General features: G+C 43.1%; 1 protein-coding gene across 1 annotated transcript in view; it reads left to right on the forward strand.

Annotated features, from left to right (window-relative positions):
- RAD51B (RAD51 paralog B) overlaps positions 1 to 27,801 on the forward strand; it is a 259,728-nt gene that overhangs the window by 195,525 nt on the left and 36,402 nt on the right. Inside the window, exons 6-7 of the mRNA XM_069207689.1 lie at positions 12,910 to 13,029; positions 21,508 to 21,711. Coding sequence (XP_069063790.1) covers positions 12,910 to 13,029; positions 21,508 to 21,711 — 324 coding nt within the window. The remainder of the gene's footprint in view (positions 1 to 12,909; positions 13,030 to 21,507; positions 21,712 to 27,801) is intronic.

Here is a 27,801-nt window from a genome sequence, read left to right on the forward strand (position 1 = left end):
AGCGTGTGGGCTGTTTTTTGTCAATTTGAGTCCCTGTTTTATGGACTGGTCGGCCAGTTATAACTGTTGATTTCTCTGATGTTACCACTAAGATTGCTTGCAGCAAGCAAAGATGCGTGGTCTCCCATACCCTGCAGAATGCATAGAAAGGGATCTTTTACAAGCTGAAAACGAATTGCAAAGAGGGGCCACTTTTTTTTTAGTTATCTGATTCGCTAAGGGGGCTACTTTTATTTTGGTGCCCGGGAATATTTCCTGTCCCAGTCTGACTCCGATTGCAGATCCTGGAGAGGTATCATATAGATGCGTTTGGAGCAGGAATCCACAAACTAAGCCAATAATGATGGACTGTGTGCATCACAATGAAGGTTTAACTGTGCCCTTTGTTTTGTGGCTGTGTTTCAAACACAGCCATATTGACCAGCCTCAATACCATTCAACCAGGGAGCTCCTGTGTAACCAGAAGGGAGATGTGTGCAAAACCAATAGAAGTGAGAACAAATGCATGATTTTTACCTGGTATTGCACTTGTCTCTTGTTAGTTTTCAGGCCTCAGGCTTTTTTGTCAAGGAACAGTTTGTACAGGATCACAAGGAGGATGTCAGTGGCCTGCACTATTTGACCTCGGGGGTAGCCGGAACCCAAGAAACTTCCAAACAAAGGCATTTGTGAAAACTACACACCTAGCGCAAGGAGACATGGGTTGTGTGGTTTCATTGTACGTTTCGTAGCTATGTTGTCCTGCAAACATGTACTTTCCTTCTAGTGGCCTTGGGGGCAAAGGACTGCAGTATTTAGGTATAGGCTCAGGATGAACCTGTGTAAAGCTGCCAACCCAGGATATTTTTTGAAAATAGAGCTTCAGGGAAGTTTGGAGCAGTGTAGTGTGCATGGACCCTAAACATCTACTATGACTGCCCTATGAAAGACAAACTTTGAGTAAAATACACACAGTGTCCTCACATTTATGCGGCAAACATCAGGACCTTGAGACTGAGAATAACCCTACCATGCTGCATCCTGGCTCTTCCAGGAAAAAATGGTATACCACACATGTGTGAGCGGGCCTATTCTCCATTACAGGAACTGGATAAAACTCTATCAGCGAGAAGTTTGCATGAGCCTTTGTGAACATGGCCATAGTTTTATGTCCGGCTACCTTGGCACAGTTTTGTTCCTAAATTTTTGCCTTCAACCCTTTGGTTTTGCTGTCTTAAGGTCACTGCATATTTTACCACTGCTATAGTGATTGTGCTCTTTCCTTAAACGTGGTAGAAATGGATTTTACCCAATTGTCATAGTTGATTTACATGTAAGTCCCTAGTGAAGTGCCACTACCCGAGGGCAGTGTCTGTAATTTCAATGCTACTATCGGTCCTGTGGCACTGATTGTGCCACCCACTTAAGTAGCACTTTGAACATGTCTCAAGTCTGCCATTGCAGCCTTTACGTGCAATTCTAAAATACCATCTCCACCTGGCAAAACAAACCTTTTTCTATGCCCAAACTTTTTTTTTTAATGTATAGAACTCACCCTTAGAATAGGCGCTGGATAACCAAGAGGGCAGGGTGTAGTGTATTTAAGAAGTTGTACATGTACTTTTTTTATTTTACATTTCCTGAAAGTGAATACTCTTAAATTAATTTTTTCACTACTGCAAGGCCGACCTCTTCCATAGGATAACACTGGAGTAATCTTATTACATTTCATAAGTGATAATTTCCAAATGGGAGAAGATAATCATTTTGGTGTCTTTGGAATTGTAATGAATAATCCTCTCTGAGGGTAAAGTTGGATTTTAAATTACAATTTTGAATGTGCAATTTTTAGAAAGTTGACATTTTCCTGCAACAGCCATTTTGTTCCTGTAGCCTGAGTCTGGGTGTAGCAGACAGGAGTGCTTTGTGTATCTCTCCTAGACAACAAAACACCCAGTAGAGAGCTTAGCTGTGCCTGGAAGGAATACTGGAGACTTCACAGATGGAGTTGAAGGGGGCGCATATTTGGAAGGACTGTCATTTGGCAGGATGGGAGGGCAGATCTGGGCACAGCCCAATTTACCCTTTTATAGGCTGTGTCCGGTCTCCACAGAAAGGGCTGGAGGCGGTACAGAGAATCCTGTAGACTTCAAAGGGAATCTTCTAGAAGCTTCTCCCACTTCAAATTATAGCTCAAGTATAAATATTGGACCCCAGACCAACCTTTGCAACTCAAACCTACCTCTCGTCGACTGCAGCCTCAGCGATGATGCAGGTTCTCGCATTGCAGCCCCCAGTTCTTGGGAACCTCCGGATTGCCTTCACTGCATAATGCATCCTAGATGCTGGACTTTGCATGGCAAGCCCTTGTCAGTGCGGGATCTCACAATGCTCTGCAACCCGAGTTTAAGGTACCCTTGTTCAGCGGACCAGACTGGATCTTTGTGGCCCACCGGCGCTCCATTGCACTCGGCCTGAACTTTTTAATTTGTTCCACTCTAGCGCTAGCAGATATCCACAGTTGGCGCATTGTGCTTTTTTGGCTCTGTTTTCACAGAATCTTTCAAATTGCACATCCCTGGTTCTACTGTTTAGATTTATGTTTTATTTATTAAAATGTGCTATACAGTGCTTAATTTGTAAATAAAAAAGTGCTGGTGCCAAAGCCCTCCTCTTAAACACGCAGCTGCTGCAATTAAATGTGGGAGCACGGATTCCTGAGGCTGCGTAATCCTGAAGCCATCTCGAGCCTCTTCAATCCATTTACAGCCAATCCCTGCCCCTTCAGTTCACCCTAGCAGCTTTCTACTTTGTTCTTTTGTGGAGCTTTTTTCATTTTTCCCTTCCTCCGTCTTTCTCATATGTCATGTGCTTGCAGCAAATGCTTGAGGCAGAAAAATAAGCCCGGCCCTCAAAAAGAAGTGCCAGTGCTCAGCACCAGAAACAACAAGCACAAATAAAGCACTGGTGCTATTTCTCTAAATTGTTGTGGAATTTTTCTTGTGTTGTGTTTTCACTTTATTTCAGTTTTAAAGTTCTGCATAAATACTTTACTTTACACATTGCCTCTAAGGTAAGCCCGACTGCTCTGTGCCAAACTACCAGAGGGTAGGGCACAGGTTAGTTTGAGGTTTTCTCGTGACGCACCCTGACAATGATTGAGTTGCTGGCTTCTTGGGTAGGGCTTCACCCCCTCAACCAGTAACCTAATTTCTTACATGATATAATTCTGTCACTGAAGTGCTCTAGCGGATACAATGCTATATTTGTTTTGTAGATGGACCTTCAAATAGTTACAGTGAGTAAGCATTGTAATCCGTTTTTATCCTCTGTCCGACCCATACCTGTATTTGCGATTTCTTTATTCCAGGAGTTAGTTGATTTAAGAAATTCTGCAGCAATAGGCACAAAGGTCCCATTATTGAATTCAGAGTTGTGCCCAATTTTTTGAAAGGGGAGCTTTCTGGGCTTACCTTTTGGTTTCCCATCTATTTAACTTAAAAACAGCAAGTAGGGACAGATCCCAAAAAATAGAAAAATTGCCAGCCAGTTAGAAAAGTGCAGCGCAAAAGCAGTGGTGAGAAAAACATTATTTTTTTACCTCCTCGTTTTTCAGAAAGCTGGAAAGAGAGTAAGCGTTGCACAGTAACATTGTTGAAGGTGCTTCTGTTGGTGGAAAGACACTTTTTCACCACGTTTGGAACTCTATGACAATATTTTGCACCATTTCACCTTTTTTCTCAGGCCTTCTTCCCACGGTACGTAAGAAAACTCTGGAGACCTAGATGGTGGAGTTGAAGGGGGTGCAAATTTGGTAGGACTATAATTTTTTTAAAATGTATGAAGTGCAAACGGTCCCTAATTTCAAACAAGCATTGACCAACCCAATAAGTCTGGTTTTGCAAGCATGCATTTATATTTCCATTGTTTTGCAAACTTATGAAATAGATATTAAAAGTTTTAGTAATAGAAAGTAAAAATGCCACCATGTAAAGGTGGAGTGCATTTGTTTGAAAATAAATAAAATAAGTACAAAATTAAAGATCATAAAATAGTGAAAACCAGGGAATGAATGCCAAGACTGTTGGGCCAACCTGTGCATTAAAGTGCGCCACTTTTCAGTGGATGTGTAAAAGCAAAATGCAGTCCCTCAAACTGAAGACCGCAAACGGCTTAAGTGGGCTAACCAATTGCCTCATGCTGCGTGATGTGGCCTGTGGAAGCAAAATGTGAATGACACTTGGATAGACCAATGAATGAAGAGGACAGACTGAAAGCCTTTTATGTATTGATTTATGTGTGTTTCTAGCTTGAATTTATTTGATTGCTTGAAGCTGTCAACACAATTCTTAAATCTGTCTGTAGCCTTGACCTAAAAAGATTGCAGCACTTAACAGGTCGAATCTTTAAACTCTCACATTACCAACAGCCACTGTTCATCTGTCTTGAAATGGGCTTCTAAAGTGGGTATATGAAATAGTCCTTATAGCTTTTGAACGCTTTAGAAAGCTTTTTTAAATTTTTCTTCCCTTGATGAAACTGGGTTCTGATCAAGTTGTGGCTTTGCAATCCTGGCAATGTCAGCTAAGCATGTCACTTACTGAGCATCCACATCTAATAGTCATCCTTACAAAGTTCTTGAGTACATGCTCGATGACTGCTATTTGTTTTGTTCACCACAGAAACCTAAGCTATTGTTATATTGTGAATTTACTGCTCAATTGCTTTAGAGAATAGTTGTTCCAAAGTGAATCACTATTTTTTCTTAACAGTTCTATGGAATACCCAGAGATGGGTAGTGGTGCTGGGCCGTTTTTCTGAGTAGTAGTGCTGGGAAGTGGGGCCAGGTCTCCAAAATGACTAATAGATGGAAAGATTCTAGGGTTACTGTAGGAAGCTAGCTCTTTTTATGGCACAATAAAAAGAACTACACAGTACAAAGAGTCCAGTGGATCCCCAATTGGTATTGCAGAGGCAAAAGTAGATAATACTGACTCTCTATTTTGTGGTAGTGTGGGTGGGCAGTTTGGCTTATCAGAGGGTAGTGCTAGGCATTTGTTGTACTCACAGAGGCAATAAATGAGACGTGCTCAAAGAAGAAATCCAAGACAAATTCAGAAAAATAACATTTCTTTTTATATATATTTTGAAACCAAGAAATTTGTTACACTATAAGCACATTTTTAAGCATGAATACTTTTCACTTGTAAAAATGGACACAATGCAAGTTGTGAGTTCTTCAATGTTAACATATATGAGGAAAGCAAAGTCAGTAAATGGGTTGAGTACGGTGACTTACAGGACCAATCTCCTGGGTTTAAGGTGAGTAGTGGGTAAGGTCCATGGCAGCACCCACAGTACACCCTCAGCAGCACAGTGTGGCAGGGTGCAAAACAGCATTGGGTGCCCAATGCATTCCCATGGAGATCGGTCACTGAAAAGAGGCTGCAGGCTAGGACTGGGTGCCCTGTTTGGGGAAGCCACCGAGTGGGCTCAGGTCTTGCAATGCTCCAGTAACTGTCTGGGTTACTGGAGGAAGTCACAATTGAAGGGGGCCTGCACAAAGAGGCTGCAGTTGCTGGTGTGAAGGTCTCAGTGGAGAAACCCATGATGGACTAAGTCTCTGGAGAGGCTGGGGACCACGTTGGCACCGTTGGCCCACTTAAACACAGGCTGTGGGGCTTAAGTGCAGTGGTGCTGTCTGGTGGGCGTTTTGGTGGTCCAGGGTCCTCTTGATCAATTCTTGGGTGTCTGCAAGGATGCAGAGGAGCAACTCTTCTACTCCACGTGAGTTCCTTCTGCTGAGGTGAAGGCTGGAAGTCTTCTTGGGCTTTTGGAAGCTTCAGCAGCTGGAGGATGATGCGCCGGTCTTGCAATTGTCAAAGTCCACAGGTAGACTAGCAGGGCTGGCGTCGAGTCTGTCACAGATCTTCCATTCTTGCTTTTTGTGTCTCTGGCGTGTCCTTCAGGTCAGCAGAGATCTGAGTTCTTTGATTAGGGGTGCCACATAAATACTCAATTTACCATATGGCAGCCAATGGGTTGACCACCTTTAGGGTGATTATACCCTTCTTATGACCACTTATTTTGGGAAGTGGGCATAACCCTGACCCTAGAGGTCTTTTTCCATCCAAAACAAGATGGAGGAATTTAAAAAGTGGTGTCCACTTGAGCTTTTCCACCTTAGGGGTGGGACTGGCATGAAGTGGGCACACCTCCTAATCTGACTAATTTTCCCACCTGTCTTGCTGCCAAAAGTGGGGGAAATACAGGGCGATTGGTCATCTCCGCCATTTGTAGAGACCTGGGTCACATTATAAAGACTGCTAGGCCTTTGAAGCTTGCCGCCCTGGAATGTCCTTCCTGCCTGGAGGAGATGTCAACATCCTCGCCCAGTGCAGGCTTTTGACTCTGGACCCCGAGAGCGCTGGCTCTCACCATAGGGGTCCAGAAACATGGCTAAGTTGACTGAACTGGTCAGGACAAGTCAGTTAACAGACTAGTAGTTTGTAATTTTTCAGGGGGTACCTCTAAGGTGCTTTCTGGGTGCATGTATTGATAAATCCAACACTGGCATCAGTGTGGGTTTACCAATACGAAATGTTTGATATCAAACATCCCTATCTTCAGTGAAGCCATCATTTAGCTGGGGAATTTGTAGTGACCAGTGTCCAACGCATGTATTTAAAATGGCTTCCCTCGTCAGCTACTCTGTTATAGAATCAACAAAGACATAGCAGGGCATATCTGCTCGTGCACCCTGCTTTAATGCTTTAAGGCTTGCTAGAGGGGTGACTTCAATATATTACATGCAGTGTTGGGGGACAGAGGTACCATTTACTAGGGACTTACAGCGGGTGCTAAAGGTTTTGCCAATTGGAGAAATGACTGTGCAGTTTTGGGAAAGAGATCTGGCACTGGGGACCTGGTTAGCAGGAACCCAAGGCACTTTCCGTCAAAATTATATCAGATCCCAAACAGAAGGTGGGGGCTAACCATGCCAAAAAAGGTGCTTTCCTGCAATTACTAAGAATGACAAGCAAATTAGTAGATACATTTATGCTAGACTGTGCCTTTGTGAGTCTCTGAAAAGAGGATGGGCAAGCCAGGTCTGTTTGTCCAAAAGGATGGTCCATTGATGTATTGATCGTGTTACTAATTGTGTGACTTTAATTGTGCAATAGAGTATTGTGTAACTGTAGGAATGTGGACAATTACGTGGTGTGGGGGTTAGTCCTCACCACGTCATACGCTCACAATACCCTAAAGATGGTTCTTGGATGCACACTAGTAAATCATTGGCTCAGTCCTGGTAGTGTGGCAAAGAGCAGTCAGGCTTTACTTAGAGGAACATTGTTTAAGCATTTCGGAGCACGAAACATGAATGATAAGTAATTGACAGAAATCATAAGAAATCTGAAACCAATTCCTAAAAATAGAGCTTATTTTTGTCTTAATGTAGATACCAAAATAAACAGAACTGAATAAGTCTAACTGGAGTTATAGATTTTAAAAGCAAAAGTTAATCGCAGCAGAACTGGCATTTAAACGTTGCATTGAGGACTATGAAGAAAGTATCTCTAGTTGCAAAACAGTCCTTGGAAAGCGAATTGTGTGGAACCCTTGCAGGGATATGATTGTGCAGTCCCTAGAACCAGATCAGAGCAGTCAGTGCAGTTTTATCTGGCCTGTGGCATCTGGCTTCTGAGTTGTCCTGGCAGTCCAAGGTACTGATTGGGACTCTCGTTGAAGTCAATGGCAGGAAGCCACTGGAGACAAGACTACTTGGAGCTCCAGCTCTGGGGAACCATGATAGGTTAAGATTGTGCACGTCCTGTGCTGGGACCATGCCAAAACAGTCAGTTCTACCTGGTCCATACTGTCCGGGTGCAGAGTTGTCCTGACTATCCATGGTTCTGAATAGGACTCTCTGGTGCTGGTTTTACCGCTTACACAACAGTGCTGCCAAAGGGATGCAAAATCTAGGCTGAGGCTGAGTTGCAGATATTGGGTGCAGGCTGCACAATGTGCCCTGCAGTTGAGTGTCGAGTGTGGGGTTAGTTATCAGACTGGTAACTAACAAACCTTGGCAGTAGCAAGGGTGCAGAAATCCTCTGAGGACTTCACAGGGTCTGGGGGAGCGACGTAGCAGCCTGACACTTGGAGACAAACAAGTCTAGAACTCCCAGAAGACACTGGACCACCTTTTGTTGATCCCACGGTAGGCCCGATAACCAATGAAGCTTCAGACCCGGTGAGCGTTTTTACCTGCAGTTTGCAACGGACAAGTGCCACTAGTCCAGGGGAGTCTGAGGGTGCTTCTGGCTTCCACAAGGGTCCCTCTGTTTGGTAGTGTCGAGTTACAGCAAGAATGGGGGTCGTTCATGCACATCCCAGTCTGTTGCCTCAGGGACAGAGTATCTCTCTTTTGACTTGGTGCAGTGGGCAAAGTCTGGTTGTAGGTGATGCAGAGCTCCTCCTGGACCTTCTCCGTAGTTGGTTGATCAGAACTGAGGTTCTGGTGTCAGGGGTGTTCTTTTAAATACTGGATTTAGGGGAGTGAGGGGTGTGGAGACTAGTTGCCAATGGACCATCCGGTGGGGTAGTTCACCATCAGTTACCCAAAACCCTTTTTTCTATCAGTCCTTAAATTGCAGTAATCAGAATTGAGAGCACAGACTGGGCTGCTCCCCCTAGAGGTGTTGTCAGTCTGCTGGGGGTGTTCACTGTCCTGCATACCTAATTTCTTGCCTGACCACAAGCAAATGTGCGTGGGGCAGGGGGAAGGGATGTTTGCCCTGCTGGGGGACACCACAGTTGGCTATCTGGGGTGGTGAAGCCTTTGAAGCTCACTGCCCTGATGGCTCTATTCACTAGCCCGACTGAGGTGCGACCTCCTTCCTATCTCAGCCTTCATCTAACTCCTGTAAGTGCCCACGCTGCCCGTAAGAGGTCAGAAACTTGTCTTGGAGGCAGCAAGCATGGGAAAATATGTTGGATGACCAGCCAAAGCACAAAGAAGGGTGGCAAACAGGTGGTTAACGTCTAGTGTGCCACCTGTGTGCATGCCAGCAATCCGTTGACACCAGAGTTGTGTTGGGTGGGGGAGGGAAGAAAGCAAGTTGGTTGATACCAAACTTGACATATCTAGGTGGTGCCATAATGGAACTAGAAGGCCAGGTCTGTCCGGTCTTAAGTCCCATGTTATCCTATGGACTGGTCTGCACTTATAGTATACCTTAACGGAAAAGATACCATTGAGAAATATGTTTGTGCTTACATGCCTGCACCTTAAATACAATGCACCCTTCCTCCTGGACTGCAGAGGCCTTCCTTAGGGATGTCTGAGATATGTATGTATGTATATATATGTATGTATATATGTATGTATGTATATATAAATATAAGGCAGTTCATGGGACTGTGCCACTCATGGTGAGGGCGCAGTTGAACTTGAGCAGTTTGCACTGCTCTCGTCTGCCATCAGCAATTTGTGTGGATTGCCTAGGGTGGCACAAACTTGTGCTGCAGCCCTGGGGACCTTTTTACCACACATGCCCTGGGTACCTTAGGTACCATTTGCCAGGGGCTTATAAGGGGGTGAAGTCTGTGCCAATCAGGGAATCACCAAGTCGGAAAATCAATTTAGGGAGTGAGCACAGACACTGGATCCTGGTTAGCAGGCTTCCAGTATATTAATTGAGTCATAAACATCAGCATTAGGGTAGAAAGTGTGAGGGAGTGACTATACGTCAATGCGCACTTTCCTATAGCCATCTCAATTCATTTTGCCTAGTCTAAGTGAGACTTCAAGGTCCTGTTTTCTGAATGAGTAGAAAAATGTTTAGTCCATCTTGCTCGTGTGTCATTTCTTTTAGATTTTGTTCCCTTGAAAAAGCTTTTCTTTTACACATAATGAGCCTGAGAAAGTAGCCTGGAGCCCAGTACATTCAGGAATTGTGGAACCAGACTATGTATACATTTGTTTCAACCCACATGGATGAGCTAAGATGGATGCCTCTTACGTGTTGGTAATGGAATCTTCACTGTTATTGCAGTTCTCTGTTGCATGACTGAATATGATTGGACAAATACACCTTCCGAGTAATGTGGAGTGATGGATGAGTGAATCATCTTGCACTGTGGACTTTAATATACTGTTCCTCAGATGGATTCAAAGCAGTATGCACCTTTCACCCTCCTGACTCTGAGACTCTTGGACTCTGAGAGGTACAGACCACTCTACTGTTATCCCTTCTTTACAGTGCTTTGCAAGACTTAGAAATGTTTTCCCTGACCCCAAAAAGAAGACTCTTCACTGAGCTTCTGATAAGCTGACACTCCCTTTTTCCTGCCTGCTTTACTTAGTCACCTTTTGCCCCAGATGCCGTTTTTATCAAATGATTTTTGTCCTTTTTGTTTTTACTTTTTCCAAAATGTATTTAACCCAGCACTTGTTGACTTTTGAGTTGCTAATCACTAGGGATTTACCCTACCCTAACTAGCTAAGATCAGGTGACTTTTGAATTGCCCCAATGCTTAAAAGAACTGAACAGCACTTGTTCTCCGTACATCTGTGTTGTATCGCTTTTGTTGAATGTTTAGTTCTATCCTTGTTAGTTTGAATCTTTTTCATTGTCTTAGTCAACCAATGCTGAGTCTATATCTGTATAACTTTGTTTTGAGAATTGTCTGTATGACTTTAAGTCTGAGCTTGGAACAAAACCCCTTTAGCTTTTATTCAGACTGGAGTTTTCCTTGTATGGCCAAATTGGCCATACTGTTATTCTAAATTGATCTGTTGAGAGAAATTTTGATACCTTTTCTCCACACCCTATACTGAGTAGTAAAGTGCTTCAGATGTTAAGAGGCGCACAAAGTGCCAGTAGATATCACAGAAATATACAGCGCTAATAATAACTTCATTAATAATTAGTAGTTCATAACCTAGCTGTAGGAAAATGCCACTGTTGGCATGGTTAGCCCCCAATAGCAAACTCCAAATACTCCGTATGGCTACCCTGCACTTACAATGTCTAAGAATTGACTTAGACACTGAAGGGGCATAGTGCTCATGCAGCTATGCCCTTACCTGTTGTATTGTGTACCTTGCCTTGGGGCTGTAAGGCCTGCTAGAGGGGTCTCTTACCTTTGCCACAGGCAGTGGTTTAGGGACAGGGCACCCTGAGGGGCATGCCATGTCGACTGTCTTTTCTCCCCACCAGCACATACAAGCTTCCAGGCAGTGTGCAGGTGCTGAGTGAGGGGTCCCAAGGGTGGCATAATACATGCTAGAACCCTTAGAGACTTCACCTGGCCACAGGGCCCTTGGTACCAGGGGTACCTTTTGCAAGGGACTTAACTGTGTGCCAGGGCTGTGCCAGTTGTGGAAACAAAATTACAGTTTTAGGGAAATAACACTGGCGCTGGGGCCTGGTTATCAGGGTCCCAGCAAACTTTCAAAGTTGGCATCAACACTAGGCAAAAAGTGTGTGTGTGTGTGTGGGGGTAACCATGCCAGCAGTGGCATTTTCCTACAGCTAGGGTATGAACTACTAATTAACAATTAAGTTATTTCTTGACTTTCCAAGACCCCTGCACCAGTTTCACTGAAGTAGAACTTATAAATTGCTCTTATTTTACAGATCGACGAGTGTAAAACTATAAATGTAAAATAAATACAAGAAGCGGGATGCCAAGAGGCACCCTCCCACTGCTTAATTACAATTGACACTTTTTTAAAGCACAGCTAATATTTTATGAAAAATGCCTTTCAAAAAGCTTCATTACTTTCCTTGACTTCAGATTACGTGGAGGTGATGCAGCACCTCTCGCGTCCCTAGTTCCAGCGCCATCTTAACTAAATGATCAACTTTTAAACTTCACGAATTGTGGACTCAAAGTACACTGTCTGGAAAGAGGTTTACCAATAATGGTAAATTTCCACAGGATGTCGCTGTTGTCAAACGAATAGACCTTTCTCCGGTGCAAAAAGACTGTTAATTTAAATTTAATACATGGGGTTTACAAAATACACTGTTATGCTAAAGGCCAAAAACTAGCAATCTCAAGGTTTTCAAGTTCGTGGCTGAAACCATTGTTAAATAATGTACTAGTAAATATACATCTCACACCATGCTTATGACGTTCAATTATTTAAGTGAATGATAGCAACACGCTTGGAGTTTGGCGTGTGTAGGCCAGAAGTTTGGGGGGGGGGGGGGGGGGGAGAGGGAGGGTGGCGGGCGAAAGCATGAGGAGTCTCTTATATTGGACTACAAGTTTCCATATTCATGATCATAAGTCTGTTTCAAGCGTGTGGGGTAATGCAAATAAACAATAACAACCATTTTCTGATAAAATATGCATTTGGTAATCATTTGAATTTAAAATTGTTAGAAAAATATTTCCCAATAAATCTGCATGAAAACTGGCCTAAAGATTCTTATGGGAACTGCTGCATTGAAGAGCATGACTCAGATTTTACTGGTATGCATTTCGATTTTGTAATTACATTGAAATATTGTAGAATAAGGATTTGTGTTTTAATGTCTTTTAAATATCCTTAGATAATGATCTAACTTTTGTAATGACTATCTAAATGTTCTACAACTATGGTATAGCCTGTTTGGAACGGGGAACCTGGGAGTAGCGTTAAAGCCGATCATGGCTGTTCTATGTTGAAGATTAACTGTGCATTTATTTGTCTACATACTTTGCCACGCAAACGACGTAAATGAATGCTAGTCCCTTGTTAACGCGCACAAATAATTCCTGCTAAAATCGATGCAATAGAAAGAGTTTGCAAAAAACAAAAATGTATAACGTGTCACAGTTTTGTTAACTTTTTCTTGAAAAAAAAAATGAAAAAAAGTCATTGTGTGCAATACATAATACATAGCTGATGTAGTCTATTTATTTTATTTTTAGATTGGTTGAAATGGCAGGAAATCGCTTTCCTGTACTTTATGACACGGAAGAAAAATTGTTTTCGCTATCTAGAAGAATCCACCTTTATCGCGAGCTTACCTGTGAAGACCTGCTGAAGAGGTAAACGCCTTATAACCATTGTCATAAACAATTTTTTCAGAATTCTTAGTTCTATCATAGCAAAGTGCTGTCAACATGTTTTACACACGATACAAGAATTGTTAAATGATTACTCAACTCAGTATCCCATACAGGTTTGAAAAAAATCTCCGAGCTAATAAATACGTTTCCAAACAATCATGGCAAGAAAAACAAGCATTTACAATGCAACGGGTCTCGCGTTTGCTCATGTTAGAGATGATCGCGTTGTAAACTCCTAACCCGCCTTTTCACCTATCGGGCAAAAGTGCCTTTATGTGCATAACATAGTGAAATCAACTATGTAAGGCTCTCGACTTCTGCCAAGCGAGATCGCGCTCGTAAATTAGAGAAAAAGAAGTCCACGAGCCCGATGGAAAACAGCGAGCTTCGCATGTTTTCTGTACTTGGTCGCTGCGCTCGAGGAGGGCTAGCCACCGGAAAAGGCATGACGTATGCGTGCCTTCGACTAATGAAAGCAAGCAGATTTTATTAGGCAAGCCCACGAACCAATAAAAAACACTGACATGAAGTTGACAGGGCTCCAAGCCCTTTTCTAAATACAAAAGAGTCTCGCTGCGATACGCAGGCTCGACCCTAAAAAAAGCCAAAAACCATATAACTCTGGCATATTTTAGTTGTAGTCGAACTGTGTTGTATTTCTTTGTAATAGGTGAATATTATCAAACAGTTAACGGATGTACAGGTATCCATAGACAGACGGAGTACACGCAGGTACATGGACCATATAGATTTCAGTCAAAAAAGTGGCCACAAGAATACATTGAATGGATGAATTGGAGGATTGATGGCTGGGCAGTGTATTCATGGATGAACAATTGATTGGATGGTGGTCATTGGTGCATGTAGCAGATGATGGTTGCATAGATAAATTAACGTGGGGAATAGCTAGATAGATACAGGTAGAATTTAGGTGGATGAATAATTGCTTGGGAGTCTGTGTATGAATAAATGTGAGGGGATGAGATGAATGAACGTAATTTGTTAGCCTATGTAATGCTATTTTAAGAAGAGATGAGTAAAACCAGAATTACAAGGCGAAATGCAGGAATGTTGGCAACAAAAAAAATAAAACAAGACAGAAGCAAAACACAGTGTTGCGTAGTACCAGCTACAAGATAATGACCCTTCTAGACGCCTTTAAAGGTGTTCCACACGAGACATGCAAACGTTTCTCTGACATCCTGACACTTTTTCAAGCCACAATCAAAATACAAATCCAGGATGACATCACTAGCAACTCAGAATCTTTCCATTCCCCCCCATTATCATGCTCCCTCCTCGACACACACTAAACTACTTGCATCCAATGACCAATGGAAATACTAAATCTGACTCAAAAATAAAATCATCTCACCAGCTTGCACAGTCACATGTTTGAAGTAATCCTACCCTTCGGAGATGATCACGTCTATAGCAAATGTCTCATTTTTGCATGGGGTCCTATCAAGCTCTTTGAAACGTGTCACTGCTATGGGACTCTGGTAAAAGTGTCAAGTTGATCCCATGATCCTAATTAGTGGTGAATTTCCAACCGATCCCACTCCAGAAGACATGATGGGAACATAGAAAGAAATCACAAGACCGTTTCTGGAGCTGTTAGAAATAATGTCCCTCCTGCGTCACCAACAGTCTTGGTCCTGGCCAGCCGCGGACCCTGGAGCTGCCCTTGTCTGCGTCAGCTAGGATCTTCTCCGCTCTATCATATTTCTTTATCTTTCAGCAGCCAGTAATACTGCGGACCATAACATCCTGCAAAAGTCTCAGACGTTGCTGGAGTCGCAGGGTCTGCACTAAAAAAGGTTAATTTTTTTTCTTTTGCCTTGCATCTATCGAGCCAAAAAATCCTCATTATATGCCATGATAGCAGAGTATGGAGGAGATGCTGAAATTCTCATTACTTTGTCTAGTTGGAAGACATAAAGTGGCTTTTGAATCTGGGTGGGAACTTGGATGTGCAGGTCCATCTTTAGCATCTCCCAGTAATGGTTATGTTTCCTTCAGTGCTGATCACTAATACAGGTGTTAAACACTCATTGTCTTATCTCGCAGTCAGTGCTTAATTTGTGCTTGTTGTTTCCGGTGTTGAGCACCAGCACTTATTTTTCAGGGCCGGCGCTTATTCGTCTACCTAAAGCATTTACTGCGAGCAAAAGACACATATGGGAAAGACAGGGGAAGGCAAAAACTAAAAAGCGTCACAATGTGAGAAAGCAGAAAGCTGCAAGAGTGAGCTGAAGGAGCAGGGATTGGCTTTAAATGGATTAAAGGGGCCCAAGATGGCTTCAGGATTACCCTGCCTCAGTATTCCGAGGTAGCACGTTTAAATGCAGCAGCCGGGAGTTTAAGTGGAGGGCTTTGGGCACCGGCACGTTCTTAGTTACAAATTAAGCACTGCTCAGTGTTGCAAACTAAGCATAGTTCCACAGTGAGGCATAACCGCTAGCCTTCATGGTGCTGACCGAAGAACAATCTTTGGCCAGAACTGTTGATTTTTATCAATGTATCTGTTTTTAGAAGTTGGGACATGACTTCTCTTGGTTCTTTAGTTATTTGGAATTGCTGAGTGATGTGTTCATGCACCATTTTCCAATGTAGGGTATCTTTTGCTTTTGGTAAATAACAATATAGTTCTATTTGGAGCAGCACAACCAATTTCAAAATAACCATATCCAGGTGACATCCTCTATGTTGGTGCCACTTTGGCTTCGCGCTCTACTGAGGTCCTGGTCAAGGAGTGCCCTCAGGCCCTGGGATAGGCTGCGGTTCTCCACGGACAGGTCTCCACGGCATCCTCAGGTCATGCTTGATCTCTTTGTGAGACGCTTTTCCCAGGACCTTGGGGGTAAATCAAAGTCAGCAGAAGAAGAACTAAAAAGAAATAAGAAGCTTAATGAACTATAAAAAAAAACCTCAGAACGGCCCGAGTCCACCTATTCTCTACAGAGGTGAGCCAGTGGGCCTTTAAAGAGACTGAAAGCTTTTGGTGGCCATGGACCAAGCTCAGTGTTTGAACTCTCCAAAGGGTGCTGGGACGAGCAAGTTACACAGTCAATAGACGCATTGTTTAGATTTAAACACGGGGGGCCGGATTCACAAAGGTAAACTTTTACGTTAGTGTAAGTTAATGATTTTTTGTATTCACAAACAAATTTTACTAGTATCTTTACGACTTTTGAATCTCTGCACTCGTGGGGGAAGCCTGCTCATAAAAAGACAGGCCTGTCCTATCGTTTTATGTGTGAAGTCACCGCCACAAGTGCAGAGACTCCGCAGTCAAAGATATTACTTTTCAAAACTTTGTGAATACCAAACAACCGTGTGAATCAGGCACAAACTGTTTTGGCTAAAGACCCGAGAGGGAAAATGTGTCCAATCAGAAATAATAGAGTGCATTTTTATAGGTCGAGGGTGCAAGACGTCATAATAAGTATTTATTATGGGCCCTATTAGTCTGTGGAATTTCCTTTCTCAGCCCCTGTGGATTTGTTCCGACATGGTGACTTGTCCAATCTGGGACACAATCTGAGAACTAGCTTGGAGTCTGCAATGTGCATTTGTCTCTAGATACTTTTGCAAAACCTTTTACAGGGTGAAGTCATTTTTTACTGGACTGCTGCTCATGCAGTAGATAAGTTAGTTGTTATGATAACTGGAAAGCACGAGTTAAGAGGGCGCTTGTTTCGTTTATTGGGAAGCAGTCACTATACTGTTCGTACTTGAGCCGTACAGGCTTCTTTTTCTTGAGTATGGTTTCCTTGATTGTGAATGGGTTCCAGTCACAAACATCTGCTCCTGGTGAGTCACAAACATCTGCTCCTGGTGCTCGTTCCTTGAGCTGACTGAGCAACCACTGTAATAGCATCTTGCTCAGAAGAACTATTTCCATCCACACTGGGAAAACCATTAGATCTTTCGATTTACAACCAGTGTGGAAGCCCACTGTGTTTGTGTTGGCAATTATCGCCTACCATTTTCTGTTGACTTCATTGGTGTTGTCTTGTCCATAAAATTTGGTCATTCTGTTGCCTTTCATTTCTTGTTTTCTGTTATTTCCCTCCCAACGCGTCAACCCCTGGCAGTTTTTTAGCAATGTTAGGATGAGGTGTTGTTGGGAGGTAGATAGGACTGATGCAGCCAACCCGTGTAGCTGTTTTGACAGGAGGTAAAACTACTTCTAATAACCATTGTGTCATTAGTTAAGTCAATAAGGAGCTTCCCACATAAGCTGCCTGAATCACCTACTGTGGAATTACATTGGCTAAATTGGTCTAATTGGTGAAGAAACCTTTTTGAGGTTGAAGCTGCTGGAATCTGATATTGGATATGAGATCTTTGGATCTCCGTGGCTGGGTCCTCCTATTATTTCTCCCATCAGTGGTTCTTGAAAAAACTTTGGAGAATTAAAGTTGGCTCACTCACTCCTACTGTTTAGGGTCAAGCCTGTTAAGTGCCAAGATAAGTGTCTTAGGGCCAGATGTAGCAAAGGATTTGGGCGTCGCAAACGGCGAAAATCGCCGTTTGCGAGGCGCAAATGCCTCTTTGCTATGCAGAAATGCATATTGCGAGTCGGGACCGACTCGCAATATGCATTTCAGAATCGCAAATAGGAAGGGGTGTTCCCTTCCTATTTGCGATTCGCAGTGGCATGCAATACCATTTGCGACCACATATGCGCTCGCAAAGGGTGTCGCAGTTACCATCCACTTCAAGTGGATGGTAACCCACTCGCAAATTGGAAGGGGTCCCCATGGGACCCCTTCCCCTTTGGGAATGGACCCAATACTATTTTTTCAGGGCAGGTAGTGGTCCAAGGGACCACTACCTGCCCTGAAAAAATACCGAAACTAAAGGCTTCGGTTTTTTTTTTTAAGTGCAGCTCGTTTTCCTTTAAGGAAAACAGGCTACACTTAAAAAAAAAAAAACTGCTTTATTGAGAAAGCAGTCACGAACATGGAGGTCTGCTGACGACAGCAGGCCTCCATGTTTGCGAGTGCCTAGACTCGCTATGGGGCCGCAATTTGCGACCCACCTCATTAATATTAATGAGGTGGGTCATTGCGACCCCATAGCGACTCGCAGACGGTGTCTGAGACACCGTACTGCATACCAATTTGCGAGTTGCAAATTGCGAGTCGCATGGACTCGCAATTTGCAACTCGCAAATTTTATTTTTGCTACATTTGGCCCTTAGTGTCCATGCAGTAAGTGCCCAACTAAAGGTCCCAGTGTTTGTAAGGCTTTAAAGCATAGCACCTATAATCAACTGGTCTGGGCTTCAACTTGCTCTTCTGCTGGACTGATCAACATTGCCATTCTGATTCCTAGGAACTTCTTCCTTTCCTGTTGAACACAGACTGCAGCAACATCAGTATCATCCACTGTACTGATCTTGAAGGCATCTCAACATCTTGGCTTGAACATCAGATCATTTCCATGATTCATCCTACTGAACAGATGTTCTTAGAAGTCAGGACGCAGCATTTAGACTGACCCAGACCTACTGTAAAAGTATGACAGTCCTTTAGGAGCATGTAAGACAGCACTGGAACTAAATAAACGTACTCTGACTCTCCAGTTAAGAGGCCCACAATTATCCGTTTAAAAGAAGGGTGAAGGAGGGATTCCCCAAATTAAATATCCAATTCCCAGCACCCAATTCTATCTATCAAGGGAACATTGCAAACTCAAAAGCAAGCTGAGGTGAATGTCCTGATGTTGGGGTTTCTATTAGGGGCTAAAAGGAATTCTAAAATCTTAATGCTGGGTGTTAGAAATTGGGTCTTTGGTTGGCAGTCAGGTTACCCCCTGTCCAACCAAGGACCCTCACTCTAGTCTGGGTAAGTCACACACAATCCAAATTATCCTGTGCCTACCCTCCGGTAGCATGGCACTGAGCAGTCAGGCTTAACTTAGAAGGCAATGTGTAAAGTATTTGTGCAATAAACCATTAAATACCACTATATAACAACACAAATATACACCACACAGTGTTTAGAAAAATATATATTTATCTGGATAAATGCAGGTCAAAAACGAATAAAGATGAAATAAGCAAATGTAGGTTTATCATTGAAAGGGATATCAAGTGTCTTTAGAGTTAAGATTACTGTAAAAGCAATAAAAAGTGTCTTAAGTTCTCCTAAAAGCAACAAGTGTCTCTTGCAGGGCAAAGTACCTGGATTGCGTTGAAAAATCCTCGGAAGGGACTGCAGAGCAGGAGATGCGTGGAAAACGGTGAGTGTCCGTCGGTTTCGCCCCTTCGCACATGGACTTGCGTTATTTGACACACTGGGAAGACGTTGCGTCGATTTCTGGTGCGCGGACTTGGATCCTCTTCGGGTTGCGGGTTTTTAGACACCCGGGGATGATGCGTGGAATCCTGGGCTTGTGGAGCGCAGTCACAGCGGCTGCATCGATTCCGGTAGGTGATGCGTGGAATTTTCGTCCGCACGGCAGGCGCTGCGTCGATTCCTCTCAGGAAGTCAGGCGTCATCGTTCTGAGTCAGCTTGCGTCGATCCAGTAGGGCTGTGCGTTGAAGTTTCGGTTGCGTCACTGGTGCTGTGTCGATCTTCTGTCGTGAAGTTGGGCTGCGTTGTTCCAAACTCTGCATGCAGTGAAATTGTCAGGCGGTGCGTCGAATTTTCACCTAATGGGGATTTCAGCTGCAGAAGAGAAGTCTTTTTGGCCCTGAGACTTCAGGGAACGGGAGGCATGCTCGATCCAAGCCCTTGGAGAGCACCTCTGCAGCAAAGCAAGAGAGCAGCAAGACAGGGCAACAGCAAGGCAGCAGTCCTCTTCAGAAAGCAGTCAGGTGAGTCCTTTAGGCAGCCAGGCAGTTCTTCTTGTCAGGGTGCAGGTTCTGGTTCAGGTTTCTTCTCCAAGAAGTGGCTGAGGTGGTAGGGTAGAGGCCCTGTTTTTATACCCAAATGTGCCTTTGAAGTAGGGGAGACTTCAAAGAGTGGCTTAGAAGTACACCAGGTCCCCTTTCAGTTCAATCCTGTCTGCCAGGGTCCCAGTAGGGAGTGTGGCAGTCCTTTGTGTGAGAGCAGGCCCTCCACCCTCCCAGCCCGGGAAGACCCATTCAAAATGCAGATGTATGCAAGTGAGGCTGAGTATCATGTGTTTGGGGTGTGTCTGAGTGAATGCACAAGGAGCTGTCAACTAAACCCAGCCAGACGTGGATTGTAAGGCACAGAAAGATTTAAGTGCAAAGAAATGCTCACTTTCTAAGAGTGGCATTTCTAAAATAGTAATATTAAATCCAACTTCACCAGTCAGCAGGATTTTGTATTACCATTCTGGCGATACTAAATATGACCTTCCTACTCCTTTCAGATCAGCAACTACCACTCAAACAATGTATTAGGGCAGTCCCAATGTTAGCCTATGAAGGGAGCAGGCCTCACAGCAGTGTAAAAACGAATTTAGGAGTTTTACACTACCAGGACATGTAAACTACACAGGTACATGTCCTACCTTTTACCTACACAGCACTCCTGCCAAAAGGGGTTACCTAGGGCACACTGTAGGCGTTACTTCTATGTAGAAAAAGGGGAGTTTTAAGTTTGACAAGTACTTTTAAATGCCAAGTCGAATTGGCAGTGAAACTGCACACACAGGCCTTGCAATGGCAGGCCTGAGACAAGGTTAAGATGCTACTGAAGTGGGTGGCACAATCATTGCTGCAGGCCCACTAGTAGCTTTTAATCTACAGGCCCTGCACACATATAATGCACTCTACTAGTGACTTATAAGTAAATTAAATAGCCCAATTTGGTTTGATCCAATGTTACCATGTTTAAAGGGAGAGATAAAATGCACTTTAGCACTGGTTAGCAGTGGTAAAGTGTGCAGAGTCTAAAAACCAGCAAAAACAGTATCTCAAAAGTGGAGGGAGGCAGGCAGAAAGTTAGGGGTGACCACCCTAAGGCTGTCGGGTCTAACACTGGGGATGTCCTAGGCTAATCTTCAAGTCCTACTCCAGTCTTTCATGGATCTAGGGACAACATCTGCTTTCATTAAAAGGTGCACCTTAGTGTCTTTGTGGTGGACAGTCATTTCTCCTCTAACATGGTACCTAATCAGTCTTGAGCTTTCAGATGAGTGTACGACAGATGAACAATAGCTTCTCAGATAGCCACATTACACATGTTTATAGTGAGGCTGGGTTTTGAAAGTTGTGGGACAAGGTGACCTTTCAGGCATGTCTCCATATCCACTTACTATGCACTTTGCTCCCTGTTCTACGAGGCATCTTTCTACATTAGGATTGACGAATATATGTACACCTCTGTCAATCTACCATCATTCAGAATTGCTGGTTGCCTTTGAAGTTTGTAAACTATTTCACCTATTTAATTGCTGATTATCTGTAGAGTAATATTTGATTTCATATTGATTAACACAATTACTTGATGCATTTTTTCCTTTCCAAGAATCGAGTCCTTGGAAGAAGAAATTATTTCTAAGAAGGTGAAGCTTATAATTATTGACTCTGTTGCTTCAGTAGTAAGGAAGGAATTCGATACCAACCTTCAGGGCAACCTGAATGAGCGAAGCAATTTTCTGAATAAAGAGGCTTCAGCGCTCAAGTATCTGGCCGAAGAATTTTCAATACCAGTAAGTCTTGCCCTAAGCAGGTAATGTAATTGATACATTGGTTTGTGATCATGACATACTGAAGGCAAATACAAGATTAATGCTATTCTTTTGGCAGTGCAAATTCAAAAGAAATTCAAACATTGGGGGATTTTGCAACCATGATGTATAACCTAAAGTAAAAAAAAAGAGGCTTGAATAGGTTTTAAAAATATTTAATATTATATACATAACAGAAGTGGTTATTGTAGCAGGATCAAAGATGCAAATATATTAGAAGTGTAAAAAAAGCAATATCCTAAAATATTGTGGTGGTGATTGTCATATTGAATCACTACTATTTTGATTTTTGTGTTTACCACTATTATTGGAGATATTCTTTGACTTGTGAAATCATAGCTCATGATGAAAAGCTAATTTGTGAAGCCTCATGAAATATTTTTCCTGATTCACATATCCCACCTGAGCAGAGTGACACTGGGCCTTCACCTTGCCCAGGGCTGTTTTGTTCCTTGATACCATTGTGACTAGGTCTCCACATTCCAGGTTAACCGAATACCCATCTATTTTTTAGGCACCTTGAAGTGGTTGGAATTAAGATGCTGCCATTATGTAATAGGCCATCAGTGAATAACATCTGGAAAGCCTCAGAATTTGGAGTGAGTTCCTAAGCACAATATAAAAAAATAAGTGATACGAGGCATAAAGCTATATGGGCTCAGTACTTTGGGCAGGAAACTAGTAAAGATGTTTTCAATTTTGCTAGCCTTCGCTCCTTCATGTGAGCTAAGCACAGAAGCATTGCATCTTTTCTTTCCCTCTTACCCTTTACATTTGGTATTGAACTACAGACCAGTTTTATGTCTACCCAGGTGATCCACCCTAGCCTCCATTGAGCTGACCTTTTTTTATTCAGTTGTGTGTTCTACTTAGTATATTAACTGGATCTAACAAGGCTTCTCTCCTTTCTACATCAGCCATTCAGTCTTGGATCAATGGATTTTAAGGCTTAAACACACTCTTTCAGTGTAGTAGCATAAAGTCCACTGGTAGACCAGTCCTTGCTAACACCTTTCAAAATATGTAGCTTATATATGTTATCCGGAGTCATCCATCAAGTTGTTCAGGCTGTGCGAGAGGGGTATTTTTCAGGGAAGGTGAGCCTTAGCTTAGAAACATATATGCACTTTTCATGCAGTATAACCAACAGAATGGCTATAAAGCTCTGAAGAAGAGGCTATAAGATAATAAATGCATCATAGATATTAGATATAGTCCATGACCACCACTGGTCGAATATGGCAATGAGCAGGACTTAATTTGTTTCCAAGTATCCTGTTTTCTTCCAGCTGTAGCTCATCAAGAAGCTGAATTGCACGTGCGGGTGGGATACTGATAAGGTCTTCTACTGATAGGCCAGAAATGCTTCACAGAAGTGTCTTCATCCCTGTTGTGTGCATACAAATACCACATGCTGCAGCTGAGCATATTCTCCAACAGAGACTGCAGACAAAGTACATGTTCAAGAAGACATGCTTCTTGAACATGGTATCAAAATGCTTGCATATATTTTCACACTCTTGTCCTTAAACCTATTAAAATCTGCATTGTTTGACTTTTGTAACCCGTTGTTCACACCCACGCTACAGTGATTAGGTTATCATTGTGCAGGAAAATTTGGGTGTAGGAGCTCGTAAGATGGAAACAAACTCCACAGGTATCCAAAGATCATTTTTACAGACTACCCAAGCACAATCCAGCAATCCTTAACCAAGCCATCTTCCACTCAAAGGCCACAAAATCCTCACCCATAGAATAGTATAAGGCTGCTTTCACTGCACGTAAACAACTTTGATATTGCGACTCAATCACCCATCACTTAAAACAAATATATGGCACTAAAAGGTGTTTGGTGAAAGTCCAGTCAGGAGAAAATAATTGGTGAGAGGTGGGTACCCCAAGGTCATTGACCTTCAATGCAAGTAGATCTGTTTACAACCAAGTGAGACTTTCTGCCGGCAATAAGCATGATTCTTTAGGTTGATGTATGCTTAAAGATGCAGACTACACAGCAGTTATTTTGTGATAATATACTACCTATCTAATTAAGTTGGGTTTTCCTGATTCTTTGCTCTAGCTAAATCCTTTGCTTGGACCACCCATTTAAGATGCTTATGACTCCCCAGTTTCTACATCAACCCTTGTTAGTGTATTTGCCTGCGTTTGTTGGGGTGTGGTTACATTCTGAAAACATCAACCTTATTGTTTATAATAGCCTTATCTATAAGAGGCACTGAATTTTGCTACACTTAACACTTTCTCAATGTGTTGTAACAACAATTGTGGTTGGACCTGTTCACAAACCAGGATTGAATGTCTCGACTCCAATTTAATTTGTAGATTGGTCTACTTCAAGATAACGAGTAAGTACGCTTGCATCACTCCAGACCCGGGACTAAACCGGACTCCATTAGAGAAAAATGTTCATGGTTGTGAGCGAATAACCTATTATGGTTTAACTTAGTGCCCTTAAAATCAGTTGTGCGTGCTGAAGCCAGGGTTGTCTCAAATAGTCACAGATGTAAAAACTCACAAATATGAACACATTGCACCAATTTTGTAATACTTGGAAAGGCGCCTGAATGAAACATGTTCCTACAAACCAACTGTCTCACCTAAACGCTTTGAAAAGCCCATCACACAGACAATATCAGGGGGCTGAGAGGTAAATTTAACCTTTGACTTAAAACTCCCCATTTCAGAAAAAAATCTACAACATATTAGACCTTCTAAAATGCTCCAGAGATTTTTATTACTTTGCCTTAACCTATCAGTCAAGTGCACACTCTGTCACAATTCAATCCCACCTTGAAAGATCACTTACTACTAAAACATTTGGGGGGTGGGAAGGAATATTTAGAGTTTGGCAGATGTAGGACATCTGCCAAAAATTGACCAATGTCCCATCTTCCCTGTTGATGGTGTATACATATGCCTATTATATTGCTATTTGAGAATTCAATCATTGTGATCTGAAGTGTTTGATGTAGCTATGGTGTGTAAGTGGACTAACTGTTCTATGGGCTTCCGCAGCTGAAAGAACCAAGAAGTTAATTAGAATTTGGGAGATGCAAGATGGCTCCAAAAATTAGAGAATGTCCCCTTCACCCTTTTGAAGCCTATTGTCACACCTACCATAAATGTGTTCAGATGGCAGTCAATCCTTATTGCTTCAAAGCATCCATTTGCTTGACCTCTTGGCATCCTAACTTAGGCATGGTGCAAGCATTCACTTCTCTGGTTGAGCTTCATTTGAGGTTCTGAAAATCCCTTTCTGATAAAATTTGTAATCTGTTCTTTCTTGAAAGTTACCAGCCATTTCAGGGTGTAATGAACTGACTCACGGGGCTGAATGTATTCCAATAATAGTGCGCTTGCTTTCAGATTTTGAGTGATATTGTGGCACAATGGTTAGAGTGGCAGACCCTGATGCAGAGATCTGGCCCGGGACCAGGGTTCAATTCCCACCTCGGCGGGTCTTGGGCTCAATTCCCTTGGACCAGATAATTCTCGCCTAGGTGCCTAATCTAATTAATGGGTCCCACTCTGTAACTCTGGGCAATAGCTTGCTTAATCTCCACAACGGCCCTCACAGCGCTTGGATGCCTGGCTTCACCCTGGGGCTGTCCAGGAGTGGGCGCCTCACAGGGAAAAGCCAGGAGGGGTTCCATAGCAGTATGCGTACAGCGCCTTGAGACCCTAACGGGTGAGTAGTGCGCTATACAAGTGCGAAGTTTACAGTTTTTTTTACAGATTCACACTAATATGTATTAACAGTTTATCACATTGTTTACAGGGAAAGGTTGTTGGAGTACTCATGGGTGATAAAGCCAACTGTGTGTAACTTGTATGTACATTAGTCTGAGGTGCCTGAACGCTTCCGCAACTCGCTGTCTCATGTACTGAGGAATGCTCCGATCACACTGGAATAGTAACAATGTATTTATTAATTTCACAGTTACACCTATCAAGGGGTACCAATCAAGGGAGTGGTAGGGCGTTTTATATAGAATCTATTGGAAGTTACATCACAACAGAAATCACATTGAGCAAACTAGTAATGTGGCCAGACTGGTTGAAAAATGTACAGACTAAGGGAGAGGAAATATCGGTCTCCATTGGAGTAGAGATGGAAGAGGTGGGTTTTTAGAGGTTTCCTAGATGGTGGATGAATGGGTTTAATCCAGATATCAAGGGTTAGAGAGCTCCAAGCTGATGTTGCTGGCCATAGGAGTATTTCTGTTCATATGACATTTTGAAGAGAGGCCCATCCTATCGTATGGTGTTTTTGCTTCTTAAATATGTAGTTCTATGTAGTCTTTATTTCGCTTGCAACATTGTACTGATACTGATGCACTATTGGAATGTTCTAACTGGTATGAAACTGGTGAATGATTGTACTTTGAGAAGTGGGTTGGTAAGTTCATTGAAACTATTCATCTTCACAGGCAGATGTTAGTCATTTTAGCCTGTGAAGAATCTGAATTTTGGGCTTCCACAATTGCATCCAAGCTACGCCTGTTATCACTTAGTTTTTCCAGCACTCATTAATGTGATACCTGCGCTAGTTATTGTGGGTGTATTCACCTTCTTGGTCATCCTTCAAAGCCAGTTACATCTTCTCCCTTGATTTTAGAACCCGTAGGGCTCAACTGCATCTTTTGCAACACTTGCTTATCTGGTTCTAAAGTCCTCTTATTTAAATGTGATTGGCATAATCTGTTTGTAAGAAGCCCCTACATCTCATGTCTTGAGTAGTAGACCCCTGACCCTTGGTAATCATGCTTACCCCTTGTGGGGCACCTGCTGCCAGTGCTGAGCACCTACCAACCCAAGATGCATGCCCCCACCCCCAAACACATCTGCCCCCTAAATTCTACCCCAGTTTCCACATCCATATCACAGGGCTAGTGGAACTAGGGTGCAAAGTGCCCAATTTCGATTGGCCTTTTGCCGGACTGTGTGTGGGTGGTTTTCTCTTCCCCTCCTCCCCCGCACACTGTTCCACTCCATTTGAATGAATGATGCAGATCCTACTTTCTAGAGTTCTCTTTTTTGTAGATAACAACACAATACCATTTAAGGCAGCAAGAGAGGAAAACCCAGGTAGATTACATGAAATCGTTAGATCTTAAAGCACCATCCCTGGCGAATTAAACTCTTTTGCCTTATTGCCGTTAAGCAGGTATTAAGGTAATTTGTTTTGCAACTTTAAATTGTAAAGTAGTCAGGACATAGGGCTTGACTGCCGTTATCCTTAAACACAGTTTAGACATCCTCTTCATCAGCTGGTAAAGAAGCGAGCGCACGCAGTTAAGTTGTCCCAAATGCTGCATACTTACGCTCAGGGAGGTATAAAGGTGACAAGTCTGTGTCTTGCGATCTCGCTGGACAAAGTTCTCAAGATGTGCAAGAAACTGGCTGTGAGTGGCAGGACTGGAGCGATGACCCTCATTCCTGTGCTCTCCCTGGAATTCGGAACAAATCTTTTGTGTGTGTCAGGGCACTGGGTTCTGGATGCTGAGAAAAGCTGCGGTCCCATCCATCGAGGAACGTGTGGCCTGGTGTCTTTCATCTGTGTCCACCAGGTTGAATGATAAGCCAGTGGTCTGCCGTCATAGTTACTGCCCCAGCGTAACAAAGGCCCCCGCAGCCCCCGATGTGCGTGGGGGAGGGCGCGAGCTCCTGGGGGCTCCCTCAGAACAGCACCTGGCCTGAGTGAGTCCAGAGGGGGCCCCCCTCCATGTTCTTTGCAGGGGGAGGGGAGCACCAGTTTCGTTACCCTACTGAGTTACTCTACAACCCACAAACCAGGGACTAAACAATAAGTTCCTTAAATTTTATATCAAAAGGGAGCTCGAGCGTAAAGGCATAGTTTCACCACGTCACGACACTGAGAATGGAATTTATTTTATTGAACTAGTTGCGCTCTCAACCTAATAGGAATATTTCTCTGTCCAGGCCCTGTAAGACCTATAAGGTCGGCCCCTGAGAGACATTAGGTTTCGCCACTTTTTGGAGCAAATGTTTTGATAATTTCAAATTATGCTTGTGGTTCAAAATTCATGAAA

The sequence above is a fragment of the Pleurodeles waltl genome, chromosome 9, assembly GCF_031143425.1.
Source record: "Pleurodeles waltl isolate 20211129_DDA chromosome 9, aPleWal1.hap1.20221129, whole genome shotgun sequence".
NCBI lineage: Eukaryota > Metazoa > Chordata > Amphibia > Caudata > Salamandridae > Pleurodeles > Pleurodeles waltl.